Below are 13,625 nucleotides of genomic sequence, written 5' to 3' on the forward strand. Positions count from 1 at the left end.
GAAACTGACAGTACCATGCTGCAAATCTACTCTGTAGCCTCATTGTATTTAATGAAGGCAAAAAGTGGCAATTTACTATTAATGAAGCTGGAAAGTGAAAAAAAAACAAAAACGCTCCCCTTTGCTGAAACCTACATAAAACCGCGTCTACGAGGAAAGCTTTGGCTGGAGTCTGTCCAGGATCTAATGAAAGATCCATTCCATACCGGGATGGGGCGGGGGGGGTTAGTGAAATGCAGATTGTTTTAAAGAATGCATACAGTCTCTTCCAGCTGCACTATCAGATTCATCAAGGCCCCGACCTTGAAGGAGGGCTGTTGTTGTTTGGGAGGGACGGCGTTTAGGGTTCATGAAAAGTTTATGATGCACAGATTGTATATACTGTACATACTAAAGCTAATCTCCAGCGGGGGGCAAAATGGGACAAGCGGTCCGCGGAAGAGGTAGCGGGGCAGGACTGTTATAGTTTTATTTCCTAATGTGGTCCAGGTACCCAGTGGTCTTGCAACATCAAACGGAAGTATGCCCGGTTACACTAACATGAAATAGCATTAAACATATGAATGCAATAGGATGACAAAGAATGAGACGAAATGTGCCTTTAAAAAAAAGAGAGAGAGAAAAGATTTTAATCGAAAGCAGAATTCTGTCAAAATGCAAAATAAAACAAAATCATATGATAAAGCAAATATTTTGAGTCAAAATAAGAGGCAGCGATTGAGTTAGAATTGAAGCGCTATTATTTAGTTGGGCTGGTGGCCATGAAAAACAAACAGTGCATTAGACAAGTGTAGGTCATCATACACTCTACTCAGTGTCTCATAAAGCCAGAACAAAGGCCTTATGTGTGTGCAAGGCAGTGGTCCTTTAAACGATGGCCCACTTTCTCCCTGCTGACACGCAAACATTCCTGACTGACATTCAATCAGGGAAATTTGAACCGAAGCAAGATGGTCTTTTATTAGTACCGCCCTGTTTGCTTGACTGGTCAGCTCCAATATGTGAGGCGGTTTGAGTGGCGTACTGTAAGATGATGGGTTCTCTCCCTGATAAGGGTGAATGAGGGGTAAACTGCTATTCTGCAGAAAGGAACCATCAGAGCTCATCATGTCGCTCCTGGAGAGCCATGTCACGGGCTCTTCAGAAACCAAGTGACAGAGCGGCGCGGGGCTGCTCCCCTCCTGCTAGTGGAAAATACACTGGAGCTGGATCCAGCCCGCTTCTGCTCCGCCAACTGTAACTTTTAATCAGTCGGGGCAACAAAAAAAAAACGGGTATCTGTATTCTGACAAATATGCAGTGTAGCCGTTTAGTCTCTTCAGTTGTGAGGCTGTTCTCGATGTTTACCAAGTAGAGTTGTTTATTTACCTTTTCGTGTTGACCCGAGGATAGAAATGATCGAATTCACAGTGTGCCATATAGCCGTCACCTAATAAACTGGCAATGTCGAAATCCCAATTAAAAACAGCATATTTAGCAACCAGAATTTTGATAATTTGTTACTTCAATAAAACATGATTGTTTGATCATATTAAAGGGACATGGGGTGTCCAGGTAGCATAGCGGTCTGTTCCATTGCTTATCAACATGGGACTCACCGGTTCGAATCCCCGTGTTACCTCCGGCTTGGTCAGGCGTCCCTACAGACACAATTGGCCGTGTCTGCAGGTGGGAAGCCGGATGTGGGTATGTGTCCTGGTCACTGCACTAGCGCCTCCTCTGTTCGGTCAGGGCGCCTGTTCAGGGGGTAGGGGGTAGGGGGGAATAGCGTGATCCTCCCACGCGCTACGTCCGCTTGGCAAAACTCCTCACTGTCAGGTGAAAAGAAGCGGCTGGTGACTCCATATGTATCGGAGGAGGCATGTGGTAGTCTGCAGCCCTCCCTGGCTTGGCAGAGGAGGTGGAGCAGCGACCAGGATGGCTCGGGAAGAGTGGGGTAATTGACCGGGTACAACTGGGGAGAAAATCAAAAAGAAAAGAAAAAATTAAAGGGAAACAATCATGATTTTCAATATTACCGCTACTCGTATTTTGGAGGGATAACACTCCATTAGCAGCCATGATACTAAGCAGTCTTATGTGTGTCTCTGAAAAAACGTCACTGGCCGACTATCTGTGAATGTGAAAACTTACTTTTATATATATGATGTTGTCTTTGTAATGTTTTGAATTGGATTTAAATAAAGTTTTGTGAAAAAAAGAAAACTTACTTCCTGGTTTGTTGACAGGCTGAATTGTATAAGAAAATGCAAATTACAACGTTACATTATACTGCTGTAAGTGCTATTATTTGCACTTTTCTCACACAGCTGTATGTAGTGTTGATATTTGCATTTTTTCATACAATATAGCCCACCGCCAAACCAAGAAGTAAGCTTCTTTTTTTTTAACAAATTTCATTAATAAAATGCAAGAATAAACAACATCAGTCAATCAACACCAATATATACAGACACATATGCCAGGGGTTATGGGGGAAATAAAATGTAAAATGAAAGAAAAAGGAATTACAAAAAGAACAAAAAATAAATAAAATAAAGAGAGTTGTAGCAGTTCAGACAAGGCTTTGGGGTTTGTAGAGTGCTGAATAGTTTGTATGTATTGTTGCACTTCATTTATATAAAATTTTGAATAAAGGTTTTCTGTTAGAAAAGTTACTTTTGTGAAGTAGGTTTTCACATTCATCAATCGTCCGCCAGTGACGTCACCGGCATGACATGAATTTTGCCTGTATTTCAGAGATACACAGAAGATACACCACTCAGTGTTATGGCTGCTAATGAGAATGCCTACAACGTATTAAACAGAGATGATGTTGGAAATTGTGATTGTTTCTCTTTAGGGGTCTAAAATGGTGACCAAACAGTAATATCTGTCATATGTGAAGCTTTTTACAGGGTCCGTAGCCAGTGGGGAACAGGGCTTGGGGAGGTGCATAGGAGAGGATTGTTGTGTGTAAAGTTTTCTCCACTGGTCCTGATTGGGGGGGGGGGGGCTCGAGTGAGATGCAACTTTAGGTAAATGCATGTGGTGCAGCGGCTGTGGCACGCTCAGAGTGATGACTTAGGTGCTGGAGTGCAGATTGCAATGCTCTCCCACCGCTCACTTCCAATTAGGCAACGGGCCGAGTGATGCGTCTCGGAGCAGAAGCTTGTAGCGGGCATGGTGACATCACGAAGGGAAGGGGCTCCAGCTCAACTTGATGTGGCTGAGTGAAAATTATGATTAGTAACCAATACAATATATAGGTACGAGGCTTTTAGAAATTCCTATGTTTGCCTCGTGACATAGAAATAACCCTGTATCTCCAAACAAACAAACTGGAACCCTGCATCAGCATGATGGTTTAGACAAATGTGCCACTGGATATTTATTGTGCTTATTAGGATGATGACTATGCATTCCACAGTTCTCCATGTTTAGTTAACAGAATGCTGGTTGTGAAAACAGATTTGATTAATTGCCATAATTATTGTGATAATTTTTGCCCAAATGAACAGCCAGATGGCAGGATATGGTGTCATATTTGTGATCCTATCATATTAATCTGGCTCTGGGTCCATCTGAGCACATTGTGCCATTTGCTCTGTTCACAATCTGTCTTCCAAGTTATTCATATCTTCCTTGAGATGTGAGGTTCAATTTGATTATATTAGGCTATTAAATATTTAATTTGAGGGTGTATGAAAGCAAGGCATTTATCTGCATGAATAGCTTGTGTTTTGTGAAGTAATGCTCTTTAAGTAACATGTCCTTCATGCATACAAAAATTAGTACTAATCTCTCTGCCTCATGGTTTTGTAGTCAACCCCTCTGAGACATCCATCCAAATCACTTGGTGGAGGTAGCTTTTAAAATCTGCTTTACAATATTTGATCTATGGATAGTCTTGTTGTCTGGGCCATGGCATTTACCAAACGACTTCCAAGAAGATAGCCCTGCAAAATACTATAGGTTTGAGAGTCATTCACTGTGCATGTGCTGAGTTTCTGTGTCTGTTAAGGGCATTACTGAAGTCATTTGACTCATAAGACCAAAGTGTTGAAATAAAATAAGAGGTCAAACGGGAGTTAATGCACTTCACATGCACTGTTACTTAATAGCAACTCAAAAAGTATTACGTTCTGTGATATCACTTCACCTCGAGACATGCTTTGTGAAAGGCAGCAGCTTGAATCAGATAGTTCGGTCTTTATTCTGCAGTGTCCTTGGGCTTAGGGAGACTGTGTTTCCTGACAAGGAACAATGAGGAGGGAGGTGTTTACAGATTTTTACAGATTGCTCCAGGGCTTAGAATTAGTGCTTTGCCACTTCTCACATGATCCAGCTAAGGATTAACTGCACATACATCATCATAGGATCCTCTGGATGTCTGACACCATATCTATATTATCTTGACGTACAGCGCTCACCTGACTTAAACAGATATCCCTATCAAACATTAAACCTTGTGGCATGTCTCAAACACTGAAGCTATCACCCTGCTGACTATTCCTGGTGTTAACGTACCACCCTGCATGTGCAACTGTGAAGGCATCAAAAAAAAAATTAAAAAGAAAATCATAGATTTATTAGTTGATTTTGTTTGTCTAAAATCGTGTCATTGCAATCCAATAACCTTTTTTGAATATATATTTTTCTAATTTACTTATTTTTAACTTTACAGATGAGCAGTAATCTGACTAAGTCGTCTGAAATCTGTGGTGACAGGCGATGGGGTGCCTTGCTGACTTTTGTGCGGCGAGTTAGGGGAAGCAGATGACAGTTACTGAGACATTCTGGAGATTGTTCAGAGTCTGACCTGCATTGTTAACATATGCTCTGTATACACAGCAGGCCTTTATGTTTTTTCATTACTTGGCAGAAATCTGGGAGATGAAAATGTCACAGAGCAAGTTCATTTTGCAAAGAGGTTTTGATTGCCATGTGCGTGTAATTGATTGTTCCAAGGACAGGGGGAAATCTAGAAATGTCATAACAGTCCTACTTACGTCGGTCCCACCGCCAGGCAATCAATGAGAAGTAAAAAGAGATATTGATTTGCAAGCAGCAAAAACTGTAGCTTGAGACAACCAGAGAGCATTGGGGGAAAGTGACACAGACGTGCAGACCTGTCACTGGCACCTATGAATTACCCAATCTTCTCTGAAGATAGTGTTACCTTGGCTGCTTATAAGTCCTGCACTGGGTTTTGCAGCTGTCCATTAGCTAAGCCCCTCAGGCTGCTAACTCTCTTTGGCTTGTCGTATTAATGAAGGAAATGTTGACCTTCCAAGGGATAAATGTTGACGTTCTCACCATTTCACAAGTTTCTACTGGCATTATAATATTGGAACAGAATGCCCCTTTAGGATTGGCAAAAAAAAAACAACAAAAAAAAGCTAAAATGATTGGCACATTTTGACTTGACTCGCTTGCGTAGTGGGTTGCTCTCTATAAAGATGCAAATAATCCAAGTTGATTTTCAAGTCATTTGGTGAATATATTTTCTTTTAATACTTAATTATGAATCTAGTTTGACACTATACTGCTCATGTTGTAGTAAAAATTGTTAACTGTTATTACTTTTTCACTTAACAGAATTCTCCGCATAATGGAAAAAAAAGCACTTGGCTCAGGAATAGGCTGCTGCTTCTCGAAATCCAGGCCTCACTATGCCAGGAGTCTGCTCTAAAAGATTAATGTTATAAACACTTCAAGTCCCAGATTTATGATGGACACCTCAGGTTTTTTGACCTTTGCATATCCCTGTCTGAAGATATAAATTCGTAGTGACACAGATTGGAGGCTTTACAGCAGTTTATGACATGCTAAATCTCAGGCCTGGCGTGCCAGCCTCTTGTTTTGTGAGGCTATTTAGGATGGATGTTGCCTTTATAGGACTTTAAAACACAGTTTCCATAGCATGCATTTTCCCATTTTTTGTAATCACAAAAAAATGTTCCAAGAACAATAAAGTACTGTGCACAACTTTTAGGTGAACACTTTGAGGCACAAGTTCTTGCAACTTTGGTAATTCCTTCTACATGCAGCACAATGGGGCTTTGCTCGATCCTAGTGTTCACAATCCTTTCTCATGTTGTGAGGCAGGGAAGATCTAGGCTCCATAAGTTGCTTTGCCCTTGAATTTGATCTTGGATTCAAGAGTATGGCTACCTGGCATGAATACAGTCCTATAGTAGAGCAGGAGCTGGCAAAGCATGGTTACAAATTTAGTGGGAAGAGGAGAAAGACATGTGGGTATTTTCGAGTGATCCCTGCCAGAAGGTTAATTGGCACCTCTGGATGTTTGCTCCTCAGGGCGTCGGATATGGTGGCATAGAACAGCAGGAAAAGCAGATGTTAATCTATATCAATTGCATCCACAAATACTATGATAAAACACAAAAGCACACATGAATATTGATGCAAGCACTTTGGTTATTTCCAAGAAAATAGAATGTAAGGCCATGTCTAATTTGAGGAATTTGTATATCTGTGGCTATTAGGGTGAGTAAAATTGAACTGCAAACATTGGGTGGATTTAAGTAACATAAAATATTCAAGAAAAGCTCTTTCGGTGATGATGTCTTCTAGGAACGAGCCATTTTCATCTAACTGTCACTGAACTGGAAAAATGCTCATCTCCCCATGTTTGTGTCCGGGCTCACCAATCCTTCAGTCTTAGCGAAGAATTTGAAAAGGGAAGACATCAAGTGGAAGCTTGTCATAGCCAATGGTGCTCTCCTTGACTGTGAAATCTATATATAAGACTATAAATAAAACATACTTCTGTACTCTCACAATTCACCCCAGGAGCATCAAGGGTGTTTTGGAGGCCATCACTGATCTCGGCTGGCCAATCAGAGCATCCCTCTTGCGGTACATCAAGGTCATAGCACATTTGGGATCTTGGGTGTGTGTGTGCAGCCTCTTGTTCATGGCACCCCATTCTCCATGTTTGTTTTGAAAGTCCGAATCCCATCTCCATCTTCATCCATTAGCTGGCAAGCAATTCACCTCCAGGGTTTCTCTTGAGGCACTTGTGAAATATTGATAAAAAAAAGTCTTATTTTCAGAATGCGAAGGAGGGAGACATTCTCTGGGCTGCCCAGTGTGGAACTCTTGAGTGCTCAGCTTCAGCCATCCGCTCATGGAGTGCCCGCTATTCAAAAGAGAAATATTAACCACACGAAATGCAAAAGTGCCTTGGACAGGGCTGTTATGTCCTATTCATATTTAACTCAGAGCACATCTGCCACATCTCCCCCAAAATGCACATTTTCTGACATGACTGTGAGGCAGAAACTACCTACAATATGTGACAACACTGACAAACCGCATTTACAGCAGGACATCGTCAAAGGAAATGCTAACATTATTTTCATGTTGTTGATGTGAGTTTTTTGAGAGGGGAAATTTAAAAGCCTTTTAGATATATAACTATTGACAGAGAAAACATTATATATTTTTTTTAATACCTGATCATATTTTGTGAAACAGACCCTCTGGCCAAGTTAAGGAAAATAAAAAACCCACAATATCATGAACCATGTTTTTTACTAATTGGTTTATGGTAAATATGTCAGTTAGAAATATTGTCGTTTGATTAAGAACTAATACTTGTGTTTTATGAGTTGGTGGAATAAATGGGCGAATAATAAAAATTGTAATTGTTGTTTGTGAGACTGTCAAAGAACTAAACAGACATGCCAGATGTAGGTCATCTCTTGTCATTCTGTGTTCAGATCATCCACATTACTCACAAATTTTTGATGCCAACAAAATCGATTCTACAATGTTAAATGACTAAATATTAACATCTTTTAACAAGCTTTATGTATACTTAATGTTATTGCTGATATTTTACAAGTTATTTTGTTATTGATCAATCACTTGTGGTATATTAGGAAAAAAAAATGTTTTGTGTCCAAGATGTTCAGATGTGTGAAAAAAAGAGTAGCTCCCAGCAAGTTGAGATGGGACCTGATAGAGAAGGCTGACATATTCCTTGCACTTTACTCATAATTATTATATTATTTAATCATTGGGCGGCATGGTAGTGCAGTGGTTAGCGCTGTCGCATCACAGCGAGAAGGTCATGGGTTCAAACCCCAAGGTTGTCCAACCTTGGGGGTCATCCCAGGTCGTCTTCTGTGTGGAGTTTGAATGTTCTCTCCATGTCTGCGTGGGTTTCCTCTGGGTGCTCTAGTTCCCCCCACCATCAAAAAGATATGCTTGTTAGGGTTAATACTCCTGTCTGTGCCCCTGACTGGGGCATGGCAAGAGGAACTGGAGTTGGTCCCCAGGTGCTGCATGGCGGCTGCGCACTGCTCCAAACCACACAGCTAGGATGGGTTAAATGCAGAGCCTAATATCCCTATGGGGATCAATAAAGTATCTCAAAAAAAGGGGAAAAAAAGAATCAATTGCCTTTTGTCACTCAGCAGCCAATGAATGTTGTAAACATCTCAGCGAGAAACCTTTTGACGCAGCACCAAGTCAGTGGCCTACTGTGAATCACTGCACTGTTACACCAGCAGCAGAGCGTCATTCAAGGAATTATGCACAAGCACGAAAAAAGCCTCCATTATATTGTTTTTATTGGCGTCCATAGGGTTAGTGGTTGTGTCAGGAAGGGCATCCGACGTAAAATTTTGCCAGATCATTATGCGGATTGACAAGACCGCCATCGGTGTTGTGCCCTCACAGGGTACCGATGGAAACTGTCGATTCCGCTGTGGCGACCCCTAGGAAACAGGGAACAAGCCGAAAGAAGAATATTGTTTTTATTGGGCTCTTGACTATCAAAAATTGACTTACTTTTCGTACTATGTATGTTGTTGCCCTTCACTTTTAAAGTTATTTTTCAGCAGCCATATAAAAGCACACACAAAATATTATGACTCTAGAAATTAATTTTGCGGTGACATTGCCATTATTATTAAATTACCAAATACTGTCACTTAAGTACTAGATGTTAAAAAACACTGATTTCAACCTTATATTTCTTCGTTTGCAGTAAAGTATGCATTTGCACTTGTTTCACTTTATGTTATTTGGTTCTCAAACCCTACATGTCTTTTTGTTTTTCTTCTCCAGTGTATATGCCTGATGATGACACTGTCCTTCATGAGTCCATCACTGAGGAGGATGGAGAAAATGACACCCAAACAGAGGAGGAATGCTCAGAGAAGACCAGCCCCAAGATGTCTGAGGACAAAGAGATGGACAACAAGAGCACTAACAGTTACAGCAACCAGAACTCCCCCATAAGTGTTGCTTCAAATCTAGAGGCAGAGTCAGAGTCACGCCTTAGTGACATCAGCGACAGGCTCTCTGACTTCAAAACCTCCTCCCCACCTGAGAGCCAGAGGGATGATGAAAGCCGCAGCTCCAAACACAAGGAAGAGATAACAAATGGCAGCTTGGAGAAAATGAGGGCAGCCTATGCAAACTTTCTCTCTGATTCCTACTGGTCTGGGATTGGAATGGACTTGAAAATAGGCAAAAGCACCAGCAAGGCCAACTGTGACAGCACCAACGGAAGCACCAAGAATGAATTTGATTGGCACCAGGATGCACTCTCCAAGACCTTGCAGCAGACTCTGTCCCCAAAGCCAGTATCCAAACCTAATCTGTTCAGCTCTGTCCACCTGTACAGGCAGAGCAGTAAAGCCGGTGGGTCAGTGTTCACAGGAGCCAGCCGATTTCGTTGTAAAGACTGCAGCGCTGCTTATGACACTCTTGTGGAGCTGACAGTCCACATGAACAAGAGTGGACATTATCAGGACAACAACCACGGCAAACAGGGCAATTCCTCTGCCTCCTCCTCAAAATCAAGGAAACGCAATTTGCAAGACATGGAAGGCAAAGAGGATGCGCAAAAAGTGTTGAAGTGTATGTTCTGTGGCCACTCCTTTGACTCTCTTCAGGACTTGAGTGTTCATATGATAAAAACTAAGCATTATCAAAAAGTGCCTTTAAAAGAACCTATCCCAGTAATCACACCCAAACTGTTGCCACCAGCAAAGAAACGGGCCTTTGAAGCTGCAAGACCCTGCTCTCCTGATTCTACCACTGGTGTACCTGGCTACACTGAGGCACAACGAGCTGCCAGCATTTCAAATGCTAACAGTAGTCGCTATGGCTATCAGAATGGCGCGAGTTACACTTGGCAGTTTGAGACATGTAAGTCTCAGATTCTGAAATGCATGGAGTGTGGAAGTTCGCATGATACCCTTCAGCAACTTACCACACACATGATGGTTACTGGACACTTCATCAAAGTCACAAACTCAGCCTCCAAGAAGGGTAAACAGTTAGCTCTGGACCCCTTGGCCATAGAGAAGATGCAGGTACTAGCTGAGCCTGCTGTCAGTGAAGCTGAGGGAGAAAAGATGCCGCCAAAAAATCCTTCCCCTGTGAACAGTGAGAAGGATAGCCAGGGGGAAGGCACATCAGACAAAATGGATGAAACTGATGTTAAAGATGACAAGCAAGAGAGTGAGAATCAAAAGGAAGGAAATGGAGCTTTTAAGTATCCTTATCTCCGTGAGGAGGATCTTGAACAAGGCTCAGGTGGAGGGGGTGACATCCTCAAATCTTTAGCCAACACAGTGGCCTCTGCCATCAACAAGGCTCAAACAGGGACACCAAGCTGGAGTGCCTACCCGAGTATCCACGCAGCCTATCAGCTCTCTGGGATCATCAAAAGCGCCCCTCTTTCAGCATCTCCTCCTATTCAGCTAAAGCAGACATTCAACCATAAGCTGAGACCAATTGCCCCCAAGGGGAAGTTTTACCATGGTGCTGTGGAAGCTGAAACACCCCAGGAACAGCATCAAAATGTGGAAATCAAAAAGGAAAAGGTTGGCATTAGCGATGGTAAAGAAAGTCAAAATATTAAGTTTGATCTGGTGGAGAATGATGACAGCGATTGTCAGGATGATTCCTCTTCCTCTTCAAAGCTTGATACAGACTGTGTGAATGAAGGGAGTGAAGCGATCAAAGGAAAGTTGAGCCCAGATTTCTCTGACAGAGGCAAGACACCGAGCCCTTCTGCCAGCAATGGACGCAGCACTACTTCAGAGCTTCTCAATGACACTACGGATGTACTTGGTATAAACCCTCTTAGTGCACTGCAGTCAGTTCTGAACAATCATCTGGGCAATGCAAATAAGCCCAACAATCCAAGAGCAGATAAATTATCTATGCGCACCCAGTCTATTTTTGCTGAAATTAACCGGAGCAATGAGAAAGCATCCCTAAAGCTTGGAAACACTATTAGAAACAGGCCTGATGATGCTTTCTTGTTTGTTAATGATGACCAGCCAATAGACTTGACCAAATCAAAACATAGCAAACCAAGTTCTTCATTACATCAGCCCTCTACTCCATTGTCACAGAAATATGCCCTCTCTGACATTGCTGACATGGTCAAAGTTCTTCCTAAGGCCACCACACCAAAACCCTCCATACCACCGAGGATCCCCACCATGAAATTGGAAACTGATGTCAGACGCTTTGAGGATGTGTCAGCTGAGGTGTACTCTGTCCACAAGCGTAAAGGTAGACAGTCCAACTGGAATCCACGCCATCTTCTCATCCTGCAAGCTCAGTTTGCCTCCAGCCTCTTTCAGACCTCTGAGGGAAAATACTTACTCTCAGATCTCGGCCCTCAGGAACGCATGCACATCTCCAAGTTCACTGGACTGTCTATGACCACCATAAGCCATTGGTTAGCAAATGTAAAATACCAACTACGGAAAACTGGAGGGACCAAATTTCTGAAGAACATGGACACCGGCCACCCAGTTTTCTACTGTAATGACTGTGCATCCCAGTTCAGGTCACCACCCACATTCATTTCCCACCTTGAATCCCATCTGGGATTTCAAATCAAAGACATGTGCAAAATGCCGGTCGAGCACCAGACAAAGGTAGAGGAGCCAGAACTGTCAAAGGCCCTCGGTGTCAGAGCCACTGACGCACTGGTCACCGACGAGGACATAGACTCCAAGTTCAAATGTAAGCTCTGCTGTAGGACATTTGCTAGCAATCACGCAGTCAAACTCCATTTGAGTAAAACCCACAGCAAATCTCCTGATAACCATTCACAATATGTGGAAATGGACAAAGAGTAGATTCTTTTTTTCACCCTTAATTTTTTTTTTCTTTTGTAATACACGGGTCAAATATTTCAACCATTTTTCAATGAGCATTGTGTAGTGTACATTATTAAGACATTTAAAACATTCATTGTGTACAACAAGAACACACTGGTTAGAAATCGTATAAGGAAACACTAAAAGATACCTTTGCACCCCGCTCAAATGCATCACCAGTAATGAATTGTATTACTGCTTGAAGAAACATAATTGCTGATGTTTGCATGCAATAGCTCTGGCTATGACTACTATTTATTTGTATGATATGTCAAGTTTCAATCGTATTTCAAAGACAAAATGATTAATTAATTGTACTTTACTACTTCTGTGATACAGTACACCTGCCCAGATGTGCAGCTGTTCAAACAGGTTGCCGGTCACACATTACCACACATACAGAAGTGTACAGTATATTGCTATGTAAAGATGTTTTGTGTTGCAAAGATAGAACAGAAAAAAGCACTTTAATAAATGTTTAATCACCAGTTTAGAGTTGGATTCTGTACATTACTCAAAAAAATTAGACCATTCGGAAACAAGAATATCTCACATGTAAATATATTTTAGGGGAAATAACAAAACAGTGTGTTTCATGCGGAAAAAAGCGACAAATGATACCTGCACCTTTTTTTACCTATTCAAATAAAGAGTTAACATTTGATAACAGCTTGTACTCATTTTGTTTTGCAAGTCTTGTACCTTTTTTCTTCATATATATATATATATATATATATATATAAAAGAGCATATGGCCCTGAATTATTAACATGCAGAGATTTACCTGTTTAAGATTGAACATTTCAATTGAAAACAACGAGCACTGAAGAATTACATATTTTGGATATCGCATTTTAAAATTGTGATGCTAAGACAGTATGGTTTAAGTTCATAAACGATAACATTTCATACAACCCATAAGATTTTTTTGGGGAGGGGGATTTTTCCCCCTTTTTCTTCCCAGTTGTACCCATCCAATTACCCCACTCTTCCGAGCTGTCCCGGTCGCTGCTCCACCCCCTCCGCCGACCCGAGGAGAGCTGCAGACTACCACATGCCTCCTCCGAGAGTCACCAGCCGCTTCTGTTCATCTGACAGTGAGGAGTTTCACCAAGGGGACGTAGCACGTGGGGGGAGCACGCTATTCCCCCCAGTTCCCCCTCCACCCCGAACAGGCATCCCGACCAACCAGAGGAGGCGCTAGTGCAGCGACCAGGACACATACCCAAATCCGGCTTCCCATCCGCAGACACGGCCAATTGTGTCTGTAGGGATGCCCGACCAAGCTGGAGGTAACAAGGGGATTCGAACCGGCAATCCCTGTGTTGGTAGGCAACGGAATAGACTGCTACACCACCCGGACAACCCATAAAATTTTACACCGCTGGTATGTCTCACATGCAAAAATCATCTTATCCACTACAAATGTGTTGAACCCAGTTTCCCTTTAATAAGAAAGCAGCCTCGTGAGATAGAAGA

At 42.1% G+C, this 13,625-nt stretch overlaps 1 protein-coding gene across 1 annotated transcript in view; it reads left to right on the forward strand.

Moving 5' to 3' along the window:
- Window positions 1-12,756, forward strand: part of LOC130129372 (teashirt homolog 2) — a 62,438-nt gene extending 49,682 nt beyond the window's left edge. Inside the window, exons 5-6 of the mRNA XM_056299004.1 lie at window positions 1,086-1,236; window positions 9,082-12,756. Coding sequence (XP_056154979.1) covers window positions 1,086-1,236; window positions 9,082-12,125 — 3,195 coding nt within the window. The 3' untranslated portion in view covers window positions 12,126-12,756. The remainder of the gene's footprint in view (window positions 1-1,085; window positions 1,237-9,081) is intronic.
- Window positions 12,757-13,625: the final 869 nt, after the last annotated feature.

Source organism: Lampris incognitus, chromosome 2 (assembly GCF_029633865.1).
Source record: "Lampris incognitus isolate fLamInc1 chromosome 2, fLamInc1.hap2, whole genome shotgun sequence".
Lineage (NCBI taxonomy): Eukaryota > Metazoa > Chordata > Actinopteri > Lampriformes > Lampridae > Lampris > Lampris incognitus.